The sequence below is a fragment of the Manis pentadactyla genome, chromosome 4 (genome assembly GCF_030020395.1).
Source record: "Manis pentadactyla isolate mManPen7 chromosome 4, mManPen7.hap1, whole genome shotgun sequence".
Taxonomy (NCBI): Eukaryota; Metazoa; Chordata; class Mammalia; order Pholidota; family Manidae; genus Manis; species Manis pentadactyla.
Genome location: NC_080022.1, coordinates 155,654,352 through 155,674,385, shown reverse-complemented (window position 1 = coordinate 155,674,385; position 20,034 = coordinate 155,654,352). Strand labels below are relative to the sequence as shown.

The window sequence follows — 20,034 nt, the reverse complement described above, 5'->3', positions numbered from 1 at the left end:
AGAAGACAACACTAAGACATGTAATGATTAAAATGGCAAAGATCAAGGACAAGAAGAGAGTATTGAAAGCAGCCAGAGAGAGAAAAAAAGTTCACTTACAAAGGAAACCCCATCAGGCTATCATCAGACTTCTCAGCAGGAACCTTACAGGCCAGAGGAAGTGGCATGATATATTCAATGTAATGAAACAGAAGGGCCTCAAACCAAGAATACTCTATCCAGCAAGATTATCATTCAAATTTGAAGGAGGGATTAAACAATTCCAAGAAAACAAAAGTGGAGGGAATTTACCTCCCACAAACTGTCTCTACAGTGTACTTTAAAGAGACTGCTACAGATGGAAGTGCCCCTAAGGCTAAATAGGGGTCACCAGAGAAAATAAAACCAGAGTAAAGGAAGTAGACTGATTAATTACTAAGCAAATAAGTGCAAAATTAAATCAACTATCCAAAAAGTTAGTCAAGGTACATACAAAGAGTACAGAATATGACACCTGATATATAAAGCATGGAGGAAGAAAAAGGGAGGAAAAAAAAGAACCTTTAGACGTGTTTGAAATAGCAAAATAAGTGAGTTAAGTTAGATTGTTAGATGGTAAAGAAGCCGCCCTTGAATGTTCCGCAACCACAAATCTAAACCTGCAATGGCAATAAGTACATATCTATCAATAATCACTCTAAATGTAAATAGACTGAATGCACCAATCAAAGATACAGAGTTACAGAATGGATAAAGAAACAACAACCATTTATATGCTGCCTATAAGAGACTCATTTCAAACCCAAAGACATATACAGACTAAAAGTGAAGGGATGGAAAAAGGTATTTTATGAAAATAATAGGGAGAAAAAAGTAGGACTTGCAGTACTTATATCAGGCAAAATAGATTTCAAAACAAAGAAAGTAACAAGAGACAAAGGACATTACATAATGATAAAGGGGTCACTACAACAAAAAGACATAACCATTAAAAATATCTGGGCACCCAACGGAGGAGCACCTAAATATGTGAAATAAATACTAACAGAATTAAAGAGGGAAATAGAAAGCAATGCATTCATTTTAGGAGATTTCAACACACCACTCACTCCAAAGAACAGATCAGCTAGAAAGAAAATAAGTAGGCAGACAGAGGCACTGAACAACACATTAGAATAGATAGACCTAACACACATCTATAGAAGATTTCACCTAAAAGCTGCCAGATACACATTCTTCTCAAGGATACATGGAACATTTTCAAGAATAGATTACATACTAGGCCACAAAGGTATAAAACTAGAAATAAATTATGCAAGGAAAAAAAAGCCAACAAACACACAGAGGCTTAACAACATGCTGCTTAAATAATCAATGGATCAATGACCAAACTAAAACAGAGATCATGCAATAAATAGAGTCAAGTGAAAACAACAACTCAACAACCCAAAACTTGTGGGATGCAGCAAAGGTAGTAGTTCTAAGAGGAAAGTATATTACAATACAGACTTACCTCAAGAAAGAAGAACAATACCAAATGAACAGTCTAAACTCATAATTAATGAAACTAGAAAAAGAACAAATGAGGCTCAAGTCAGTAGAAGGAAGGACATAATAAAGATCAGAGCAGAAATAAGTAAAATTGAGGAAAATAAAACAATAGAAAGAATTAATGAAACCAGGAGCTGGTTCTTCAAGAAAATAAACAAAATAGATAAACCCCTGGCTGCAATTGTCAAGAAAAATAGAGAGTCTACACACATAAACAGAATCAGAAATGACAAAGAAAAAATCACTACAGATACCACAGAAATACAAAGAATTATTAGAGAATACTATGAAAAATTATATGCTAACAAACTGGATAAGCTAGAGGAAACGGACAACTTTCTAGAAAATACAACCTACCGAGACTGACTCAAGAAGAAACAGAAAATCTGAACAGACCAATTAACAGCAATGAAATTAAACTGTTAATCAATAAACTACCTAAGAACAAAATCCAAGCACCAGATGGCTACACTGCTGAATTTTATCAAACATTTAGAAAAGACCTAATATTGATCTTCCTTAAAGTTTTCCAAAAAACAGAAGAGAAGGCAATACTTTCAAACCCATTCTATGAAGCCAGCATCACTCTAACACCAAAACCAGGCAAAGACCACAAAAAAAGAAAATTAAAGACCAATACCCCTCATGAACATAGATGCAAAAATCCTCAGCAAGATATTAGCAAACCAAATTAAAAAATACATCAAAAAGATCATCCATTATGATCAAGTAGGATTTATTCCAGGGATGCAAGGATGGTACAATATTCAAAAATCCATCAACATCATATACCACATCAACAAAAGGGAAAAAAACCATATGATCATCTCGATAGATACTGAAAAAGAATTTGACAAAATTCAACATCCATTGATGATAAAAACTCTCAACAAAATAAGTATGGCGGGCATGTACCTCAACATAATAAAGGCCATATATGATAAACCCAGAGCCAACATCATACTTAACAGTGAAAAGCTGAAAGCTTTTTCTCTAAGATTGGGAACAAGACAAGGATGCCCTCTCTCACCACTTTTATTCAACATAGTTCTGGAGGTCCTAGCCACAGCAATCAGAAAACAAAAATAAATAAAAGGCACTGGTAAGTTAAACTGTCACTGTTTGCAGAAGACACAATATTTTACATAGAAAACCCTTAAGAATCCACCCCCAAACTACTAGAACTAATAACTAAATTCAGCAAAGTTTTAGTATACAAAATTAATACACAGATATATGTGATACTCCTATATACTAATGATGAACTAGCAGAAAGAGAAATCAGGAAAACAATTCCATTTACAATTGCATCAAAAAGAATAAAATACCTAGGAATAAACCTAACCAAGGAGGTCAACACTGAAAACTACAAGACACTCATGAGAGATATTAAAAAAGACATCAATAAATGGAAAAACATCCTGCGCTCATGGATAGGAAGAATTAATATTGTCAAAATGGCCATCCTGCCTAAAGCAATCGACAGATTCAGTGCAATCCCTATCAAAACATCAACAGCATTCTTAATTCAACTAGAATAGTTCTAAAATTCATATGGAACCACAGAAGATCCCAAATACCAAAAGCAATTCTGACAAAGAAGACTAAAGCTGAGGGAAATTATGCTCCCCAACTTCAACCTCTACTACAAAGCTATAGGAATCAAAACAATTTGGTACTGGCACAAAAACAGAGCCATAGATCAATGGAACAGAATAGAGAGCCTAGATATAAACTCACACATATATGGCCAATTAATATATGATAAAGGAGCCATGGACATATAATGGGGAAGTGAAAGCCTCTTCAACAACTGGTGTTGGCAAAACTGAATTGCTAAATGTAAGAGAATGAAACAATTATTGTTTAACTCCAAACACAAAAGTAAACTCAAAATGGATCAAAAACCTGAATGTAAGTCATGAAACCATAAAACTCTTAGAAGAAATCACAGGCAAAAATCTCTTGAATATAAATATGAGCTACTTTTTCCAGAACACATCTCCTTGGGCAAGGAGAACAAAAGCAAAAATGAAGAAATGGGACTACATCAAACTAAAAAGCTCTGTAAAGCAAAGGACACCATCAGTAGAACAAAAAGGCATCCTACAGTATGGGAGAACATATTCGTAAACAACATATCCAACAAGGGGTTACATCCAAAATATATAAAGAGCTCACATGCCTCAACACCCAAAAATCAAATAACCTGATTAAAAGATGGGGGGAGGATCTGAACAGACACTTTTCCAAAGAAGAAAATCAGATGGCCAACAGGCACATGAAAAGATGCTCCACATCACTAATCATCAAAGAAATGCAAATTAAAACCACAATGAGATATCATCTCACACCAGATAGGATGGCCAAAATCCAAAAGACAAACAACAACAAATGTTGGCAAGGATGTGGAGAAAGGGCAACCCTCCTACACTGCTGGTGGGAACGTAGTAATATTAGTTCAGTCATTGTGGAAATCAATATGGAGGTTCCTCAAAAAATTAAAATAGAAATACCATTTGACCCAGGAATTCCACTCCTAGGAATTGACCTGAAGAAAACAACTTCTTGGATTCAAGAAGACATACGCACCCCTATGTTTATCACAGCACTATTTTCAATAGGCAAGAAATGGAAGCAACCTATGTGTCCATCAGTAGATGAATGGATAAAGAAGATGTGGCACATATACACAGTGGAATATTATTCAGCCATAAGAAGAAAACAAATCCTTCCATTTGCAACATGGATGGAACTAGAGGGTATTATGCTCAATGTAACAAGCCAGGTGGAGAAAGACAAGTGCCAAATGATTTCACTCATTTGTGGAGTATAATAATAAAGCAAAACTGAAGGAACAAAACAGCAGCAGACTCACAGACTCCAAGAAGGGACTAGCGGTTGAAAGGAAAGGAGCGACACACAGCAGCAATTCACCGGAGAATTCTGCTTTATTAGGGAAAGGTGCTGGGTTATATAGGAAGGAGCATGGGGTGATTTTGGTGTCACTTCTACGGGGCTGGTGGCTACTGGCTAGGTGCTGGGATTAGGGGGACGAGGGGTGATTGGGGTTCAGGTGGTGCTGGCGGGAACTGAGGACCCAGAAGAGAAGTAGGAATTTCGCCATCTTATGGGTGGGGGCCCTTCATTCCCCCCTTTCTCCTCTATGGGGTTGTGGACGTTGCTTTCTCTCTGACTGCTTCCTGCTGAACAGGGGCGGAGAAGGGAGTGAGGGCTTGAGGACTGGGAGGAAAGGGTTGATAGGACTCCCCACAGTAAGGACGAGTAGATGTGGACTTCTTCAGGTTGGAAATCAATGAAGGTTCCCTGTAACCATAGGTTGAGGACATGTTGATTCTAATGGTGCCAAGAGGATACGGGTGCCAGAGGCCAGGCATCTGCAGCCATTGTTTCCAGGAACAGTTTCCAGTGGAGAGAGGGGTCCATCTCAGCGTGTGGTGAGGAGGTTACGTGAGGGTGAGGGATCTTCTGTGGCTAAAAGCTGGTAGTTCCTGAGTAAAAGCTGGTTGAAAGTTTGATTAGAGATTTTGCCAACTTGGGATTTGATAAACTTTACAAGGCAAGAAGAGACAGGCGAGGAGAATGATTATTATAGGGCCTGCAATGGGCCAAAGCCAGGTAAGGAAGGGGTTTGTTAGTATTGAAGAGAATGTGTTGGAGGAGTAATAATGTGGGTACCGGGAGTTACCCATGTAGTGAATGGTGCAAGACCAGTAGGGACATCCCCATAGGTGTCTGGCCATCGCCTGCAATAGGCTTGTTTTTGGTCATAGAGGAAGCAGAGGTAGGGAGAATAAAGGTAGCTGCTAGTGAACACTTCAGTGGAGGGAGGAAAGTGGAGGTATAAAGGCTCGGAGCAGCCTTTCAGAGGGCAGTCTGATGTGGCAATGAGGGCAGTAATTTTTGTTTGATGCTGTGTGTAAGTCTGTCTGACTTTGAATCGCCATACAAAGGAGGCTGGGGTGTCGGGGAAGACAATAGGAATGAGGAAAAAAAGTGAGAGAGAGCGAGGGAGCAGTAAAGGAGGAAAAAGTCATGATTCGGGTATGGATGGCAAAGGGGGTGAACGGGATTTTGGAGGAAAGAGGACAGTAAGGTCAGGAGTCTGGAGGGAGGGAGAGTCTGTAAACTTTTCTAGGTTAAGAGATCCTTTAGGTGATGTGGGGACAGAATGGTAAGGGGCGCCCCGAATGTCAGTTTATGAGCTTCTTTCTGCAAGAGCTGTCCAGCGGCTAATGCCCGTAGGCAGGGGGCCCATCCCCGAACTGTGGGGTCTAATTGCTTGGAAAGATAAGCTACTGGGGCAAAGGATGGGCCATAAAGTTGGCCTAGGACTCCTAGAGCTTGACTGGACCTCTCATGAATGTATAATGAGAAGGACTTTGACAAATCAGGGAGATGGAGAGCTGGGGCTTCCACAAGGGCTTGACGGAGCTTAATGAAGGAGTGTTGGGGTGAGGAGGATAATGGTTCTTCAGGGGGGCCCTTGCTGAGGTCGTATAGTGGTCTTGCCAACAGGGAGAAGTTAGGGATCCACACTCTAAAATACCCAGCCAGGCCTAGAAAGGAAAGGATTTCTGTCTTGGTTTTGGGAACGGGCAGGTCAGAGAGGAGCCGTTTTCTGTCTAAGCTAATGGACTTTCTTTGTTGAGATAGAAGAAATCCGAGGTAAGTGACAGAAGGGGAAGAGATTTGAGCTTTGACAGGGGATACCCGGTAACCTCTGGAAGCTAGAAGGTTAAGTAGGGAGGCAGTGTCAAGTTGAGACTGTTCCCACGAGGGACGGCAGAGTAGAAGATCGTCCACATATTGTAATAAGGTGGACTCAGAGTGATCATGATGAAACTGTGTGAGGTCCTGAGCTAGGACCTGTCCAAAGATATGGGGACTATCTCGGAAGCCTTGTGGCAAAACTGTCCAAGTGAGTTGTTCTGAATGTCATGTGTATGGGTCGGTCCAGGTGAAGGTGAAAAAATCTTGGGAGGAGGGGTCCAGAGGGATAGAAAAAAAATGCGTCCTTGAGATCTAGGACTGAGAAGTGGGAGGCCAAGGCAGGGATCTGCGATAAAAGGGTGTATGGATTTGGGACTAAGGGATGGATAGGGACGATGGCCATGTTGATGAGGTGAAGGTCTTGGACGAGGCAGAAAGAGCTGTTGGTTTTTTTTAACAGCTAATATGGGGGTATTAAACGGGGAGTGAGTGGGTCTGAGGTAATTTTTGTTTAAAAGATCTTGAATGATGGGTTGGAGGCCTATGAGGGCTGAAGTGGTTAGGGGGTATTGGGCCTGACAGATATACTGAGAGGGGTCACGTAATTTGATAGAGGCAGGAGGACATAGAGCCACGGAGGGGCTTGTAATGTCCCAAACTTTGGGATTTACAGGGTGTATGAGGGCAGAACTAGAGCTTTCATTGGGTAGAGGGGGGTCGTCAGCTATGAGGGCCATCAGAAAGGGAGTACTGGGGGCTGTGGGAGTGGATATAGTTATGGAAACATGGAGGAGAGAAAGGATGTCCCGTCCTAGTAAAGGGATGGGACACTGGGGCATAACCAGGAAGGAGTGGGAGAAAGATATGGGATTGTCCTGGATTGTGCATAAAAGGGGGGCGTTTAATGGGAAAATCTGTTTACCTCCTACTCCGACTATAGGAGTAATGGCAGGCATGGTAGGGCCCCAGTATTCCCGCAAGACTGAGAAGGTGGCTCCTGTATCTAGGAGGAAGGAGATGGGGCGACCGTCTACTATTAAAGTAACCCTGGGCTCTTGTTTGGTGATGGAAATGGTCGGGCGAGAAGCCCCCGGGCCCCATCAATCTTCTGCCAGCCCCACTACGGCAGGCTTAGGATGGGGGTTGTTCGTCCAGCCTCCCCTTTGGGTGGCTGGGCAATCAAACCCCCCAGTGGCCCCTTTTGTGGCATCTGGGGCATGGGGTGGTAGGAGATCTGGGGGAGGGGCACGCCCTTGACCAATGTCCTTCTTGTCAGCACTTGAAACAAGCTCGTGGGGGGGCTTGTTTGTAGAAGGGCGCCCAGGTTGTGGTTTTATCAGCTGGGCCAACATTTGGAAATTGGCCTGATCAGCCTTTTGTTTACGGCGTTCTTTCTCCTCCTCCCAGTTATGGAAGACTTTAAAGGCCACTGTTAGGATCTCAGTCTGTGGGGTAGCAGGGCCCTGTTCTAACTTTTTGAGTTTAGCTTTAATGTCGGGGTAGCTGTGAGCTAGGAAGTATGTCATAAGGACATGTCTTCCATCAGGCGTTTCTGGGTCTAGGCTGGTATATGGTAATAGGGCTTGAGTGAGTCTGTCTAAGAACTCGGAGGGAGTCTCCTCACTCCTTTGAATTATGTCTTGGAGCTTTTGAAAATTGACTACTTTATGAGCTGCATTTTTCAGACCTGCTATTAAGTGGCAGGCGAAGATATCTCGAGAGCGGAGACCAACGGCGGTGTTATAATCTCAGTGTGGGTCTTGTTCGGGGACAGCGGTGGGGCCAGGGGGATAGGTGGGGTCAGTCAGTCCTGTGGGTTTCGGTGGCATGCGTTTGGGCTTAGTCCCAAACTCGTCTATGCTCTTCAGGAAGGAGGGTATTGGCCAGGAGCATGAAAATGTCATGATGTGTGAGGCTGTATGACTGGAGGGTCCATTGAAACTCCCTGATATATGTTGTGGGATCAGTGGAAAAGGAACCTAGGCGTTTCTCAAGTTGGGCTAAATCTCCTAAGGAGAAAGGGACGTGAACGCGCATGATGCCTTTGGATTCTGCTACCTCCCGGAGGGGGGCGATAATTTTGGGAGGCCCTCGGGACCGAGTCTGAGGGGGACTGAAGGGTTCAGGCTCAGTCTGTGGGGGAGAAACAGGTGATGGGGGCAAAGACGGAGGAGGCTCCTGGGACTTAGAGGGGGGCTGAAAGGCTCAGGCTTGATCTGCAGGGGGGTGAGGTGGGGGAGGAGATGGTGGTGGAGGAAGGGGGAGGGGCTGTTGTAGGAGAGGAGGGGGAAGGGAGTGGGCGGGAGGCTTCTGCGGGGGAGACGGCCTGCAGGCTAGGAGAACTTGGGGGGAGGCGGGGGGGGGAGGAGGAGGCGGAAAGCTTCGATATAGGGAATCTCCTTCCATTTTTTCAGGCGCTGGCAGTAGTTAAAGAGATCGCGAGTGATGTTAGGATCAAGAGCTCCCCCTGCGGGCCATTGGTTGTGATTGTCTAGGGGGCATGTCGGCCAATCTTGGGAGCAGTATTTACGGAGAAGTTTTGGTTTTATATCAGGCGTCAGGGAGAGGGTGGCTAGATGCTTGAGCAGGCATTCAGGAGGTGAACTTCCAGGGAGGGATGAGGAGGCTCCCATGGCTAAAGGACAGAGAAGGAGACAAACAGGGGAAGACGAACGGAGACCCTCCGACTGGGAGCAGAGCGCAAGGAGACAAAGGGCGTCCCCGATGATCCTTGGGGGTCTGCGGAAACTTGTATACGAGTTGGAATTTCTTAGGAAGTGTGGGTCGTCACCCAGACTTCTCTAAGAAGGCAGAGTGCCGGAGTCACGAGGAACCTAGTACTAGGAATTTTTGGCGGAAGGAACAGGAGGAGAGGGGGGAAAAGGGAGCGTTCTCATCCGCAAAGGAGTCACCTCATTTATGGCTGTTGGAGGGGGGCCTGAGGGTCCGCCGCAGCCGTGAAGGCCTGAGGCGGGGAGAGTTCCCTCCTCGTCCCCGAGCGTCAGGGCCTTGCCGGATGATCACGGTCAATGGCACTGCGATAGCTCGGGGAAGAGCGGCCCGCTCCGGGGGAAAACTTACCCAAAGGCCAAAGAGGAGTGGTGAGTGTGAGGAGCCAGCGCCGGAAAAAGAGGACGAGGGCAAGCTGCTGCTGGTGTCGGGGGGAAGACGGGGCCCAGTTGGGGTGTCCCGTCTCCCGGGTTTCAGCACCAATGAAAGGAAAGGAGCGACACACAGCAGCAATTCACCGGAGAATTCCGCTTTATTAGGGAAAGGTGCTGGGTTATATAGGAAGGGGCATGGGGTGATTGTGGTGTCACTTCTACGGGGCTGGTGGCTATTGGCCAGATGCTGGGATTAGGGGGCGAGGGGTGATTGGGATTCAGGTGGCGCCGGCGGGAACTGAGGACCCGGAAGAGAAGCAGGAATTTCGCCATCTTATGGGTGGGGGTCCTTCAGCGGTCACCAAAAGGGAAAGGGTTGGGGAGGGTGGTTAGGGAGGGACAGGGAAAGGGATTAAGGGGCATTATAATTAGCACATATAATATAGGTAGGTCACAGGGAAGGCAGTATAGCACAGAGAAGACAAGTAATGACTCTATAGCATCTTACTACACTGATGGACAGTGTTTGCAATGGGGTGTGAGGGGGGACTTAATAATATAGGTGAATGTTGAAACCACAATGTTGCTCATGTGAAACCTTCATAAGATTTTATATCAATGTACCTTAATAAAAAAAATGGGCAAAGGACCTGAATAGATATTACTCCAAAGAAGATACCGGAAAGGCCATCAGGTACATGAAAAGATACTCAACATCACTAGTCATTAGGGAAATGCAAATTAAAACCACAACGAGATATCATCTTATGACATCAGCAAAAAGACAAGTGAGATTGTTGGTGAGATTATAAATTGGTCTTCCCACTATGGTAAACAGGATGGAAGAGCCTCCAAAAATTTAAAATAGAACTAACCTATGATCCAGCAATTTCAACATCTGGGAATATATTCAAAGGAAATTAAAGCACTAACTTAAAAAGGTATCTGCATCCCAATGTTCACAGCAGATTATTTACAATGAACATAGGGGTACAGATACCTATGTAAAGAAGATGTGGTGTGTGTGTGTGTATACACAATGGACTATTACTCAGCCATAGAATAGAATTAAATACTGCCATTTGTGAGAAAATGGATGAACCTAAAAGATATCATGCTAAGAGAAATAAGTCAGACAAAAACAAATACTGTATAATTTCACTTACATGTGGAATTTAAAAGTAAAGAAAACAAAAAGACTCATATAAAAAGAGATCACACATGTGGTTAGCAGAGGCAGAGGGTGAGGGAGGGAGATGGAATTGGAGGCACTTGGTCAAAAGGTACAAACTTCTAGTTATAAGATAAATAAGTACTAGAGATTTAAAATGTATAACATGGGCAACTATAGCTAACACTGCTGTATGATATACAGGAACGTTGTGAAGAGTAAATCCTAGGAGATCTTATTACAAGGAGAAAATTTTTTTCTTTTTCTCTTCTTTTTATTGTATCTGTGTGAGAAGATGGATGTTAGCTGAACCTACTGTGGTAACCATTTCACAATATATGTAAATCAAACCTTAACTTATACAGTGATATGTCAATTCTTTCTTAATATAAAGGGAAAAAAGAATGAACATGTATAAATATTAAATGTACTCAATAGAGGAAAAAAAAGAAAAAAGGCAACATTATATGTAAAATTGTAAAGCTGTATTGTCTAACGATATATTGTAGGAATTTTAACAACTCTGCTACATTCTGTGTGCCCCCTGCTAAGCAGCAACTGAAATGGACTCACATTTCTCACATGCATGTGAGCAAATAAGTCTTCACATCATTTTTGAGTGTTCCTTTCAATTTTTCATTAATTTGATTTTAACTGTTCCCTACTGAATAGACCGTGGCACTTTTGCCTCTTAAATTATTGATCTGTAGGGCAAACTGGAAGCTAGAAATTGAAATCTACAGGCAGGTACTGTGTACTTTGAGATACATTCAACATGAAAATTTAAATTACAAACTTAAGATTTTCATTAGAAAAACATTAGATACTGTTCAAATTCTGCCAGATGTGGCAGAAAAGGGACTAGAATAGCATAAATAGTCAAATTTCCATAGAAAGTTATGCCTGCTGACTTCTAATATACTATATAGTGAACCTCAGCTCCCTTCCCCTGCCAAAATCTATAGTTCTTTGGTAAAATGGAACAAACTATGGTTTAAGTGCTCTAATTATTTAGCACAAAAAGTGGAAACTCAAAATATGGTAAGTATATTGCATGAGTAGACATACCCATATCTATTCTAATGAAAATACATTGTCCATTATTTTGTATCTGGACTAAACATTTATAGCTTAACTATCAAGAACTAAAACGTAGACAAGACAGGGCTAGGAGGTGGAGAATTACCACCTGCTACTCAAATGAGTCTCCAAAGATTTAATTCTCAAAACTTCACTTACAAGGCTTGGGGCTCAGGCCAAACTGTCCAGATAAGCCAAGGTAGACCTAATTGAATCGGAAGGAATAGACCTCCTTCAAGGCCTATGATATGCCAATGTCTTTCACTCACTTAGGAAGCTCTGACAGCAGATATGGTCTACAAATTTCAACTAGAGATAATCAAGAAAATGCTATTAAATGCTTCTATTTCGAAATAAGAACAATCATTTACAATTTCTAAATGGAGCTCTTGGTCAGTACTGGCCTAGAGCTCAATATTGAGTGAGGTTTAGAAATTAGGTAATGGGATCAAAGACCTGGTGGGAACTCAGCCACTTGTAAGGCTGGAGATTATAATCCATACATATAAACTTTTATTCTTCAGATGAAGAAAATTACCTAGGACACATGGTAATAGGTGGCAGAAACAAGATGAAAAGCCAGTGCTTCAGACCCTAAGTCAACATTCTTCCACTACATCACCTCACCTACTCACCTACTTCTACAGGGTGGAAAGGAGCAAGAAGCTGTTCCATTTAAGGAAGAGGAAACTTCCTATGAAAGACAACAAATCATCTCAGGTTTACTGTACTAAAAATGATCAGCTATTTAAGAGTAAGAAAGTAATAACTTCATTCCCAATTTCAGTATTTTTTATTCCCATGAAATCACTCTAACATCTTTTTGAAATTTACTGTTCTCTGCTTGTGCCCACATATGTGTGTACTAAAAATTTGAGATTTAATGCACATAAAAATTAAGCAGACTGATGAAAAATTGTCTATTTAGTAAATTTTTACATAGGAAAAATTAAAACTTTTTTTTATTAAGGTATCATTGACATACAATCTAATGCTCAGGTTTCACATGTAAACACCTTTTTTACGTAAGAGCCTTATCACTTACTTGATTTATAATTCAACCAAACATCTATGAAATGCTGCTTAATAAATTCCTACTATAAAAACTTAACACTCCAAAACAAAAAGCAATCCCTTAAGCACCCAGTTTGACTTTTAATATAGGAGGAGAAATATTCTTATTTACTTATGATAAAAACATGATGGAAGTCTTTCCAATCTCCAGTCTTAGACTAAAAGAAAACTGATTCTGTTTGAATGAGTGATCGTTGAACCAAATGATTTCTAGCACTTCCTTTGCCTCCATCAGTGTACACTGTAGAAGGGTTAAGCAACAGCTGTTGCCAAATAGGCCCTACTTTCTCCAAGTGTTCCTTCAAGGTACAGAACATGAAGGTGTAAATACATCTGTCTCTTGCCATTTGTAGTTCTACTGGCCTCATGCATGTCTTGGAGTGAGACAGATGGTCCCTGACATGGCACAGGTTTTCAGGGATATATAGTTCCAAGAAAAGAGGGCAGATATGAAATATGGTAAGCAAACGTTTTATGCCTTGAAGGTGTGAGTTGAAGTTTCCATCTCAATTTGGTTATTTAAATACAGGATCCTAGGCAATCCTTAGGCATCTCTGTGCTAGAAATATAACTTTTTATGCTTGTTTTATACCTTCCTGCCAAATATCTAGGACAAGGAACAAATGTTAATATAATCCAAGTTAAATATATAATTTTACTTGAAATATTATCAGGCATATTGGAAGTAGTTGTAGAACTTACATGTCTATAAATGAGTCTGCTCTGTTTTTAGTTTCTACATAACCCATGCAAATACTTCCTGTGAATTGTATTTTTAAAATGCTAAGACAGGCACTTCATAGAAGCAAAATTAGAGTAAATTAGAATTTCCAGAATGAAAAGCAACCTGGAAAATAAAAAGCCCGTTTGCTCTTCACTCTGGGGACCTTAATGTGGCAATCAAAATTCTCAATAAATACAGTAAAACTTAATGGAACTAATGCAAACTAGCTAACTGCAGTCTCTGAAAACTGGTCATAGTAAAAAAAATTTTTAATAAATATAGCCTTTAAAATCTAATGGTATGAAATCTAATGATATGAAATGTGTGGGATTTTTTTTCAAAATTTAGCATATGTCAAAATGGAAACTTAGGGAATATATTTTATTCTACAAAACAGTAATAATTTTGATATGGCAAAATACACATATTTCAATAAAAACACTACATTCTAAGTAATACCAAAAATTGTATTCCAAAAAAAATTCTATGGCCAAATGTTTGAGTGAATTATAGTAAAAGAATTATTAGGAAAGTCACAATAAGCAATTTCTAAATATAATCAACAAAACCCTTCAGAAAAATGGCTTGGGGCAAAAAGTCTTGAAATCTAGCAATAGTCAAATATAAGTTATGAACACTATTATCAAAGTGTTTATAGGCCATTGTAATCTGTGTTAATAGGAAGGAAAAAAAATAGTAGGTGGGATAATTCGTGGTGCATTAAAAGTCTGCCACAAGTAGAGAAATCACTGTAGACAACTATATGAAAAAAAACTAATAAAATGAGTTTTTAAATCTCTTCTTTTGATAATTGTACCATGGTTTAAAATGAGAATGTATTTGTCTTTGGAAATAACACACTGACATTTGTAGGAATAAAAGGTTACTAAGTCTACAAAATTCTCTGAAACAATTCAGGAATATATAGTTGGTGTGTGTGTATGTGTGTGTGTGTGTGTGTGTGTGTGTGTGTGTGTGTGTGTGTGTGTGTGTGTGTGTGGCGCGCGCACACATGTGTATGCAGAGAGAGAATGTGAATGATAAGGCAAATATGTAAACTGTTAACTTTTGGGAAATCTGGGTATACAGGAATTCCTTTTACTAGTCTTGTAAATTCTTTTTTCAAGTTTGAAGCTATGTCAATATTTTTAAAATTAGAAATCAATTACTCATTTTTAAACAAATATTAACTATTCTCTCTAAATCCCACAATACAAGACACACTAAAAAGAATTTAAAAACTTGGCAAGAAACAAATGGTTTGAGAATCGAGATAAAAAGCCTAGTCAACAATATGATACATGTATCTTGAACTAATATTAACTTCAAAGCACATTACTCAAATTCATATCACTTAATTCATTAATAACTATTATTAAATAGTCCATAATACATGGGAGCATAATATACATGTCCTAAAAATCTAGGAATGGTGACCAAGTTTTAAAGTGAAAAGGAAACACAGAATTTATCTAAGTTCATAAAGTATGGTAGCATAAGAAGACCACCCATCTAAGGAGAGAGAGTGAAACAGAATGAGTGAGAGATTTTATCTTTTGTTTATGGGAAATTTCAAATATATACAAAAGTAGGCTCAATTTCCATCACTCCCCACAACTATTTGAATTAAATTCTGCATCATATGATTTCATGCATAAAACTTCAGGCACTATCTTAGAGAGATATTTGGAGAAGCTTATTCAAAAAAAGCTAATCCATTATGAAAATAGCATAGCTCTTAAGTTTTAAAAACAACACAGAAACAACATAAAGACACCAAAAATGAATTAAAATTAAATTCAAGAACAATTTTCACTATTCTTTCACTTAAATTCAAGAAAAGACACAAAAACTCGTAAGTGCCTCATAGAATTAACTGTACAATGCTGGGCTGAATCAAGAAGGTACAATTATGTACTAACTGACTTCTGTGAACAAAATAATAACTGTAAAATTAAGATTCAACATTTAGTCCCATTTTGATTTGATTCTACATCCTGGAAATGTAATGCCATACATAAAAACAATGAGCTAACTATAAATGTAAGTTCCTAACAGCCTTACTTATCTTAAATGTAAGTTCATAACCATTCTTATTTATCTTAAAATAAAGAAACTAAAAAAAGAAAGGGAAGTCAACATTCTATTTAAATTATACTACTACTAAACATAAAGAATCAAAGCTGAAATCAGTTAAAAGAAACACAGGCCAAATGATCATAAAATATCTGATTTAGGACCTAGGTTTGCTGTATTTTTCCTTAACATGCCACAAATCCAATTTTTTTCTACATTCAGGAATAGGATCACTTTACATACAAACACCACTCCACTAGGTAAAGGGTCAATTTTTGTGTTATGTGAAATCTGAAGCTCAAAGGCCTCATCCCTGAGAGTGAGCATTTCTCTTCACAAAAGTGACTCCTGTAAACACTCTACCACCTACCACAACAATATTAAGACATATTGATACAGAAGTCAAATAATTTAATCTATTCCCTTTGTTGGAAAAACCCTGAAGACTTCTGGAAACTGAGATGGGGATTTCTCCTGATTACCTGAACACAGGATTTCAAGACAGTTGTTCCATTTCAAATTAGGTTAAACCTCAGGATCACTTAGATGAAAATAGGTTCTTTGCCTATAGACATATTTCCTAGTACAAAATGGAATTCCAGCATTACCATACATTGAGTATCTAATGGTATCTCAGACATACCACTTTAGGAACTCAAAGAAATGATTATTTTATATTCCTACTAGGTAGGAATTAAAATTTTTTTCAGTAGCTAAAATAAGCACAAAGATAACAAGTGAGTCATCACATGTCTTTGAGGGTATTAATGATCAGTCTTGAGTGAAGTCCAAATCTTGGGACTCTGGCTTTTGAAAACTACCCATAATATCACATTGTCCTGACTTTTGATGACATTATTATATGTAAATTATTCCTCAATATAGATGATTTTTTTAAAGTATTAGAGACATGGTTGCCATCCAAAGTTCTCTCCTTAGTGTCTGTGCCAGTTAAAATTTGGGAGTTATTAGAAGTCCAGATCATGTCCACAAAAGCAAGAAAATGAAACTGTACTTTCAGCAAAGCCACAAGGCAGCAAGTATAAGAATAGATGGATCTGCTTTTTATTAGCCAACACTAGTTTCACAACTTGTCACTGCTTTGTTTTTTCTATGAATGTGTGTGTACATGGCTTTGTGTGAGCACATTTGTGCATGATCTATACTTTGTACTTAATCTGCTGCCATTAAGTCTCACGTGGGCTGGAAGACCATAATCAAAACCACCCAAAGAAAAGGTATATTTTGTTTTTATTTTTTCAATCCTCTAAACAGCAATTTAAAAAGCATCAAGCCTGAGGCCTTACCCTGTTCTTTTGGTGATGGTCCCCAATGTCATTGGCTGCTTGATTTGTGCAAGAGGCATCAATACCACCAAGCTGGGCAGCGGGGAGAGACGAGGGTTGCCAGGATTGTTGTTGGCAAAATTATTGTAGGAGTCTTGGCTGTTTAGTTTCCCTACAAAGAGAAACAGAAAGAAAGGCATCAACAAGGGAAGCTTCCTTCTCTCACTGACTCCACCGATCATTAAAGAAAGTTACTAAAGGCAGAATTGACTCCAAAAGAACCATGAGTATATGAATGAGGAAAAAAAACAAATGATACTAGTAACAAGAGAGGCTTGATTATAAACAGAGCCTTTAGCCTTTGGAGAGGGAGGAATGGAGGCCACAGAATTGGATAGATGTTATATGGTTATACAGATAAGTAGTATAAAATTTAATTATGATTTTATGGTGTTATAAAGAAATATAGAATAGTAAGAGAAAATAAAACAAGGCGATGTAGATTAGTGTAGAGGAGGCAAAGAACATTTCCTTAAACAAGCTTGAGAGTAAGTGGGGAGAATATTCCAGCCATGGTCCTTTGGAAGGCTCAGAAGGTAAGAAGAAACATGAGTCATAAGGATGAGTATTGACAGGGAGTAACAGGAGAGGAATGGGATGAGACTGACAAAAGACATAAGCCGAAACATCACCTTCCTCCTAATATCTACCACTCTTCACCAGGAAGTTAAAAATATACATCAACAAATTTCCCTTTGTTTTATGCTGGACATTAATATAAAAACTAAAAAGAACAGTCATTACAGCTCACTAATAACCAGGAAAACAAATTCCTCTGTGAAATAAAATTTGATCTGCAGAGAGAGTAATTACTCTTGGCTCACCGGTAAGGCAAACGCCTCCTATACACTTATCTTTTCCCCCTCTCAACGGTTTTGCATTTTCCAGAATATGCCTAAATGAAATCACGATGTAGCATTGGGTCTAACTTCTTTCACAAGCCAATAAGCATCTGAGTTTCATCCACTCTACATTTTCCTACATGCATCAATAGTTCTTTCCTTTGTATTCCTGAATATGAGCCCACTGTATGGACATACTTCAGTTTATCAGTCATTAGTGAAAGGACATTTGGTTTGTTTGCAGCTTTTGGTTATTATGAATAAAGCTGCAATAAATATTTGTGTATTTGTATATTTGTGTATTTATTGCAATAAATATTTGAATGTAAGGGTGGGTTTCTTTAATAAATAACCTAGGAATGAAATTACTGGTCATTGTAAATGAATGTCTGCATGGGCATAACAACTGTGTGTAAGGTTATGAGAAAATGCCAAATAGTTTGACAAAGTAGCTGAGCCATTTCACATTCCCACCAACAATGTGTGACAGTTCCAGTTCTGCATCCTCACCAGAATTTGGTATTATCACTCTTTTTAACCTTCTGGCTTTTATTTGGATTTCTCTAATGACCAATAAAATGTTTGCTTTTTTTGTGTGTTCATGTACTTATTTTTCATCCATATTTCTTCTTTGGTAAGTATCTGTTCAAATCTTTTGCACATTTAAAACACTGAGTTAATATTTTTGCTGAGATATAATTAATATACCATGAAATTCACCATTTTAAAGTGTACAATTCTATGGTATTTAGTATATTCTACAGACTAATACAATCATGATCACTATCTAATTTCAGAATATCTTAATCACCTAAAAGGTAAACCTATACCCATCAGCAGTCAGCTCTTCCTTTGCCCCACCCTTCAACCTTTGACAACTAGGAATCTCTTTTCTGTTTCCATGGATTTGCCTATACGGGATATTTCATATAAATTGAATCATACAATGTGGCCTTTTGTGACTGCTTCATTTACTTGGAATGTTTTCAAGGCTCATCTATGTTGTGCCAAGTATCAGTACTTCATTCCTTTTTATGGCCAAATAATACTCCATTGTACATTTTATCTATTCATCAGTTGATAAATATTTGCATTGCTTCCACTTTAAGGCTATTATGAATAATGCTCCTAGGAACATTAGTGCACAAGTTTTTATGTGGATATGTGGCTTCAATTTTCTTAGGTACATACACCTAGGAGTGGAACTGGGTCTATCTATATTTATCCTTTTGATGAACTGCCAAACTGTGGCTGCACCAATGTATGAGGGCTCCAACTACTCGACATCCTCAACATTTATTATTACCTATCTTTTTTATTTTAGCCATACTATTGGGTGTGAAGTAGTCTCTCACTGTAGCTTTGATTTGCAATTCCCTAATGACCCCCAATGACTATAGACATTCAACATCTTTGTCATGTCCATTTTGGTGATTTGTCTACCCTCTTTGGAGAAATGTCTATCCAAAACATTTGCCCCTTTAAAAATTGGTTGTCTTTTTATTGTTCAGTTGTAAGAGTTGATTTATATTCTCTGGATACAAATCTCTTATCAAATGATTTGCATATATTTTCTCCCATTAACATGTTGTTTTACTTTATGGTGTGCTTTGAAGCATAAAACATTTTGATTTTGATGGTCCACTTTATCTATTTTTTCTTTAGTTATGTGGGCTTTTGTTGTCATAGCTAAGAAAACACTGCCTAATCCAAGGACACAAAGATTCATGCCTCAATTTTCTTCTAGGAGTTTTATATTTTTAGCTCTGACGTTTAGGTCTCTGATCTTTTTGAGTTAATTTTTACAAATGATGTGAAGTGGAAGTTTACTCATTCTTTTGAATGTTGGGTATACACTTGTTCCAGCACTATTTGTTGAAAAGACTATTCTTTCCCACCTCAATGGACTGCCTTGGGACCCTTGTTGAAAATCAAATGACTATAGATATAAGGAACTATTTATGGATTTTATTCTCAAATTTTAATTCTTTGTAGATCCTGGATATACACCTTTTGTAAGATACATGACTTTCAAATATTTTCTATCACCCTGTGACTTGTCTTTTCATTCTCTTACATATCTTTTATTTATCTTCATAAAGTCCCCTTCAGGAATTTGTTCTGTACATGTGGTGTTAAATTTAAACTATTTGCCTAACCCATGGTAATAAAAATTCAATATAAAAATTTTTATGGATATTTTATGTTTATGTAAATTATTTATATCATTTATACTGTATGATAATTTTTTTTTACAAGGTATGAGATGTGATTTTAAAAAATATAATGAAACAAATGAAAGCAAATGAAATAATTTCTAAGGTTTAACTGAAGTTCATCACAACCTTACAAA

General features: G+C 38.9%; 1 protein-coding gene across 1 annotated transcript in view; it reads right to left on the bottom strand.

Annotated features, from left to right (window-relative positions):
- Nucleotides 1-20,034, bottom strand: part of BCAS3 (BCAS3 microtubule associated cell migration factor) — a 623,923-nt gene that overhangs the window by 309,348 nt on the left and 294,541 nt on the right. Inside the window, exon 17 of the mRNA XM_057499516.1 lies at nt 16,801-16,951. Within this exon, the coding sequence (XP_057355499.1) occupies nt 16,801-16,951 (151 nt within the window). The remainder of the gene's footprint in view (nt 1-16,800; nt 16,952-20,034) is intronic.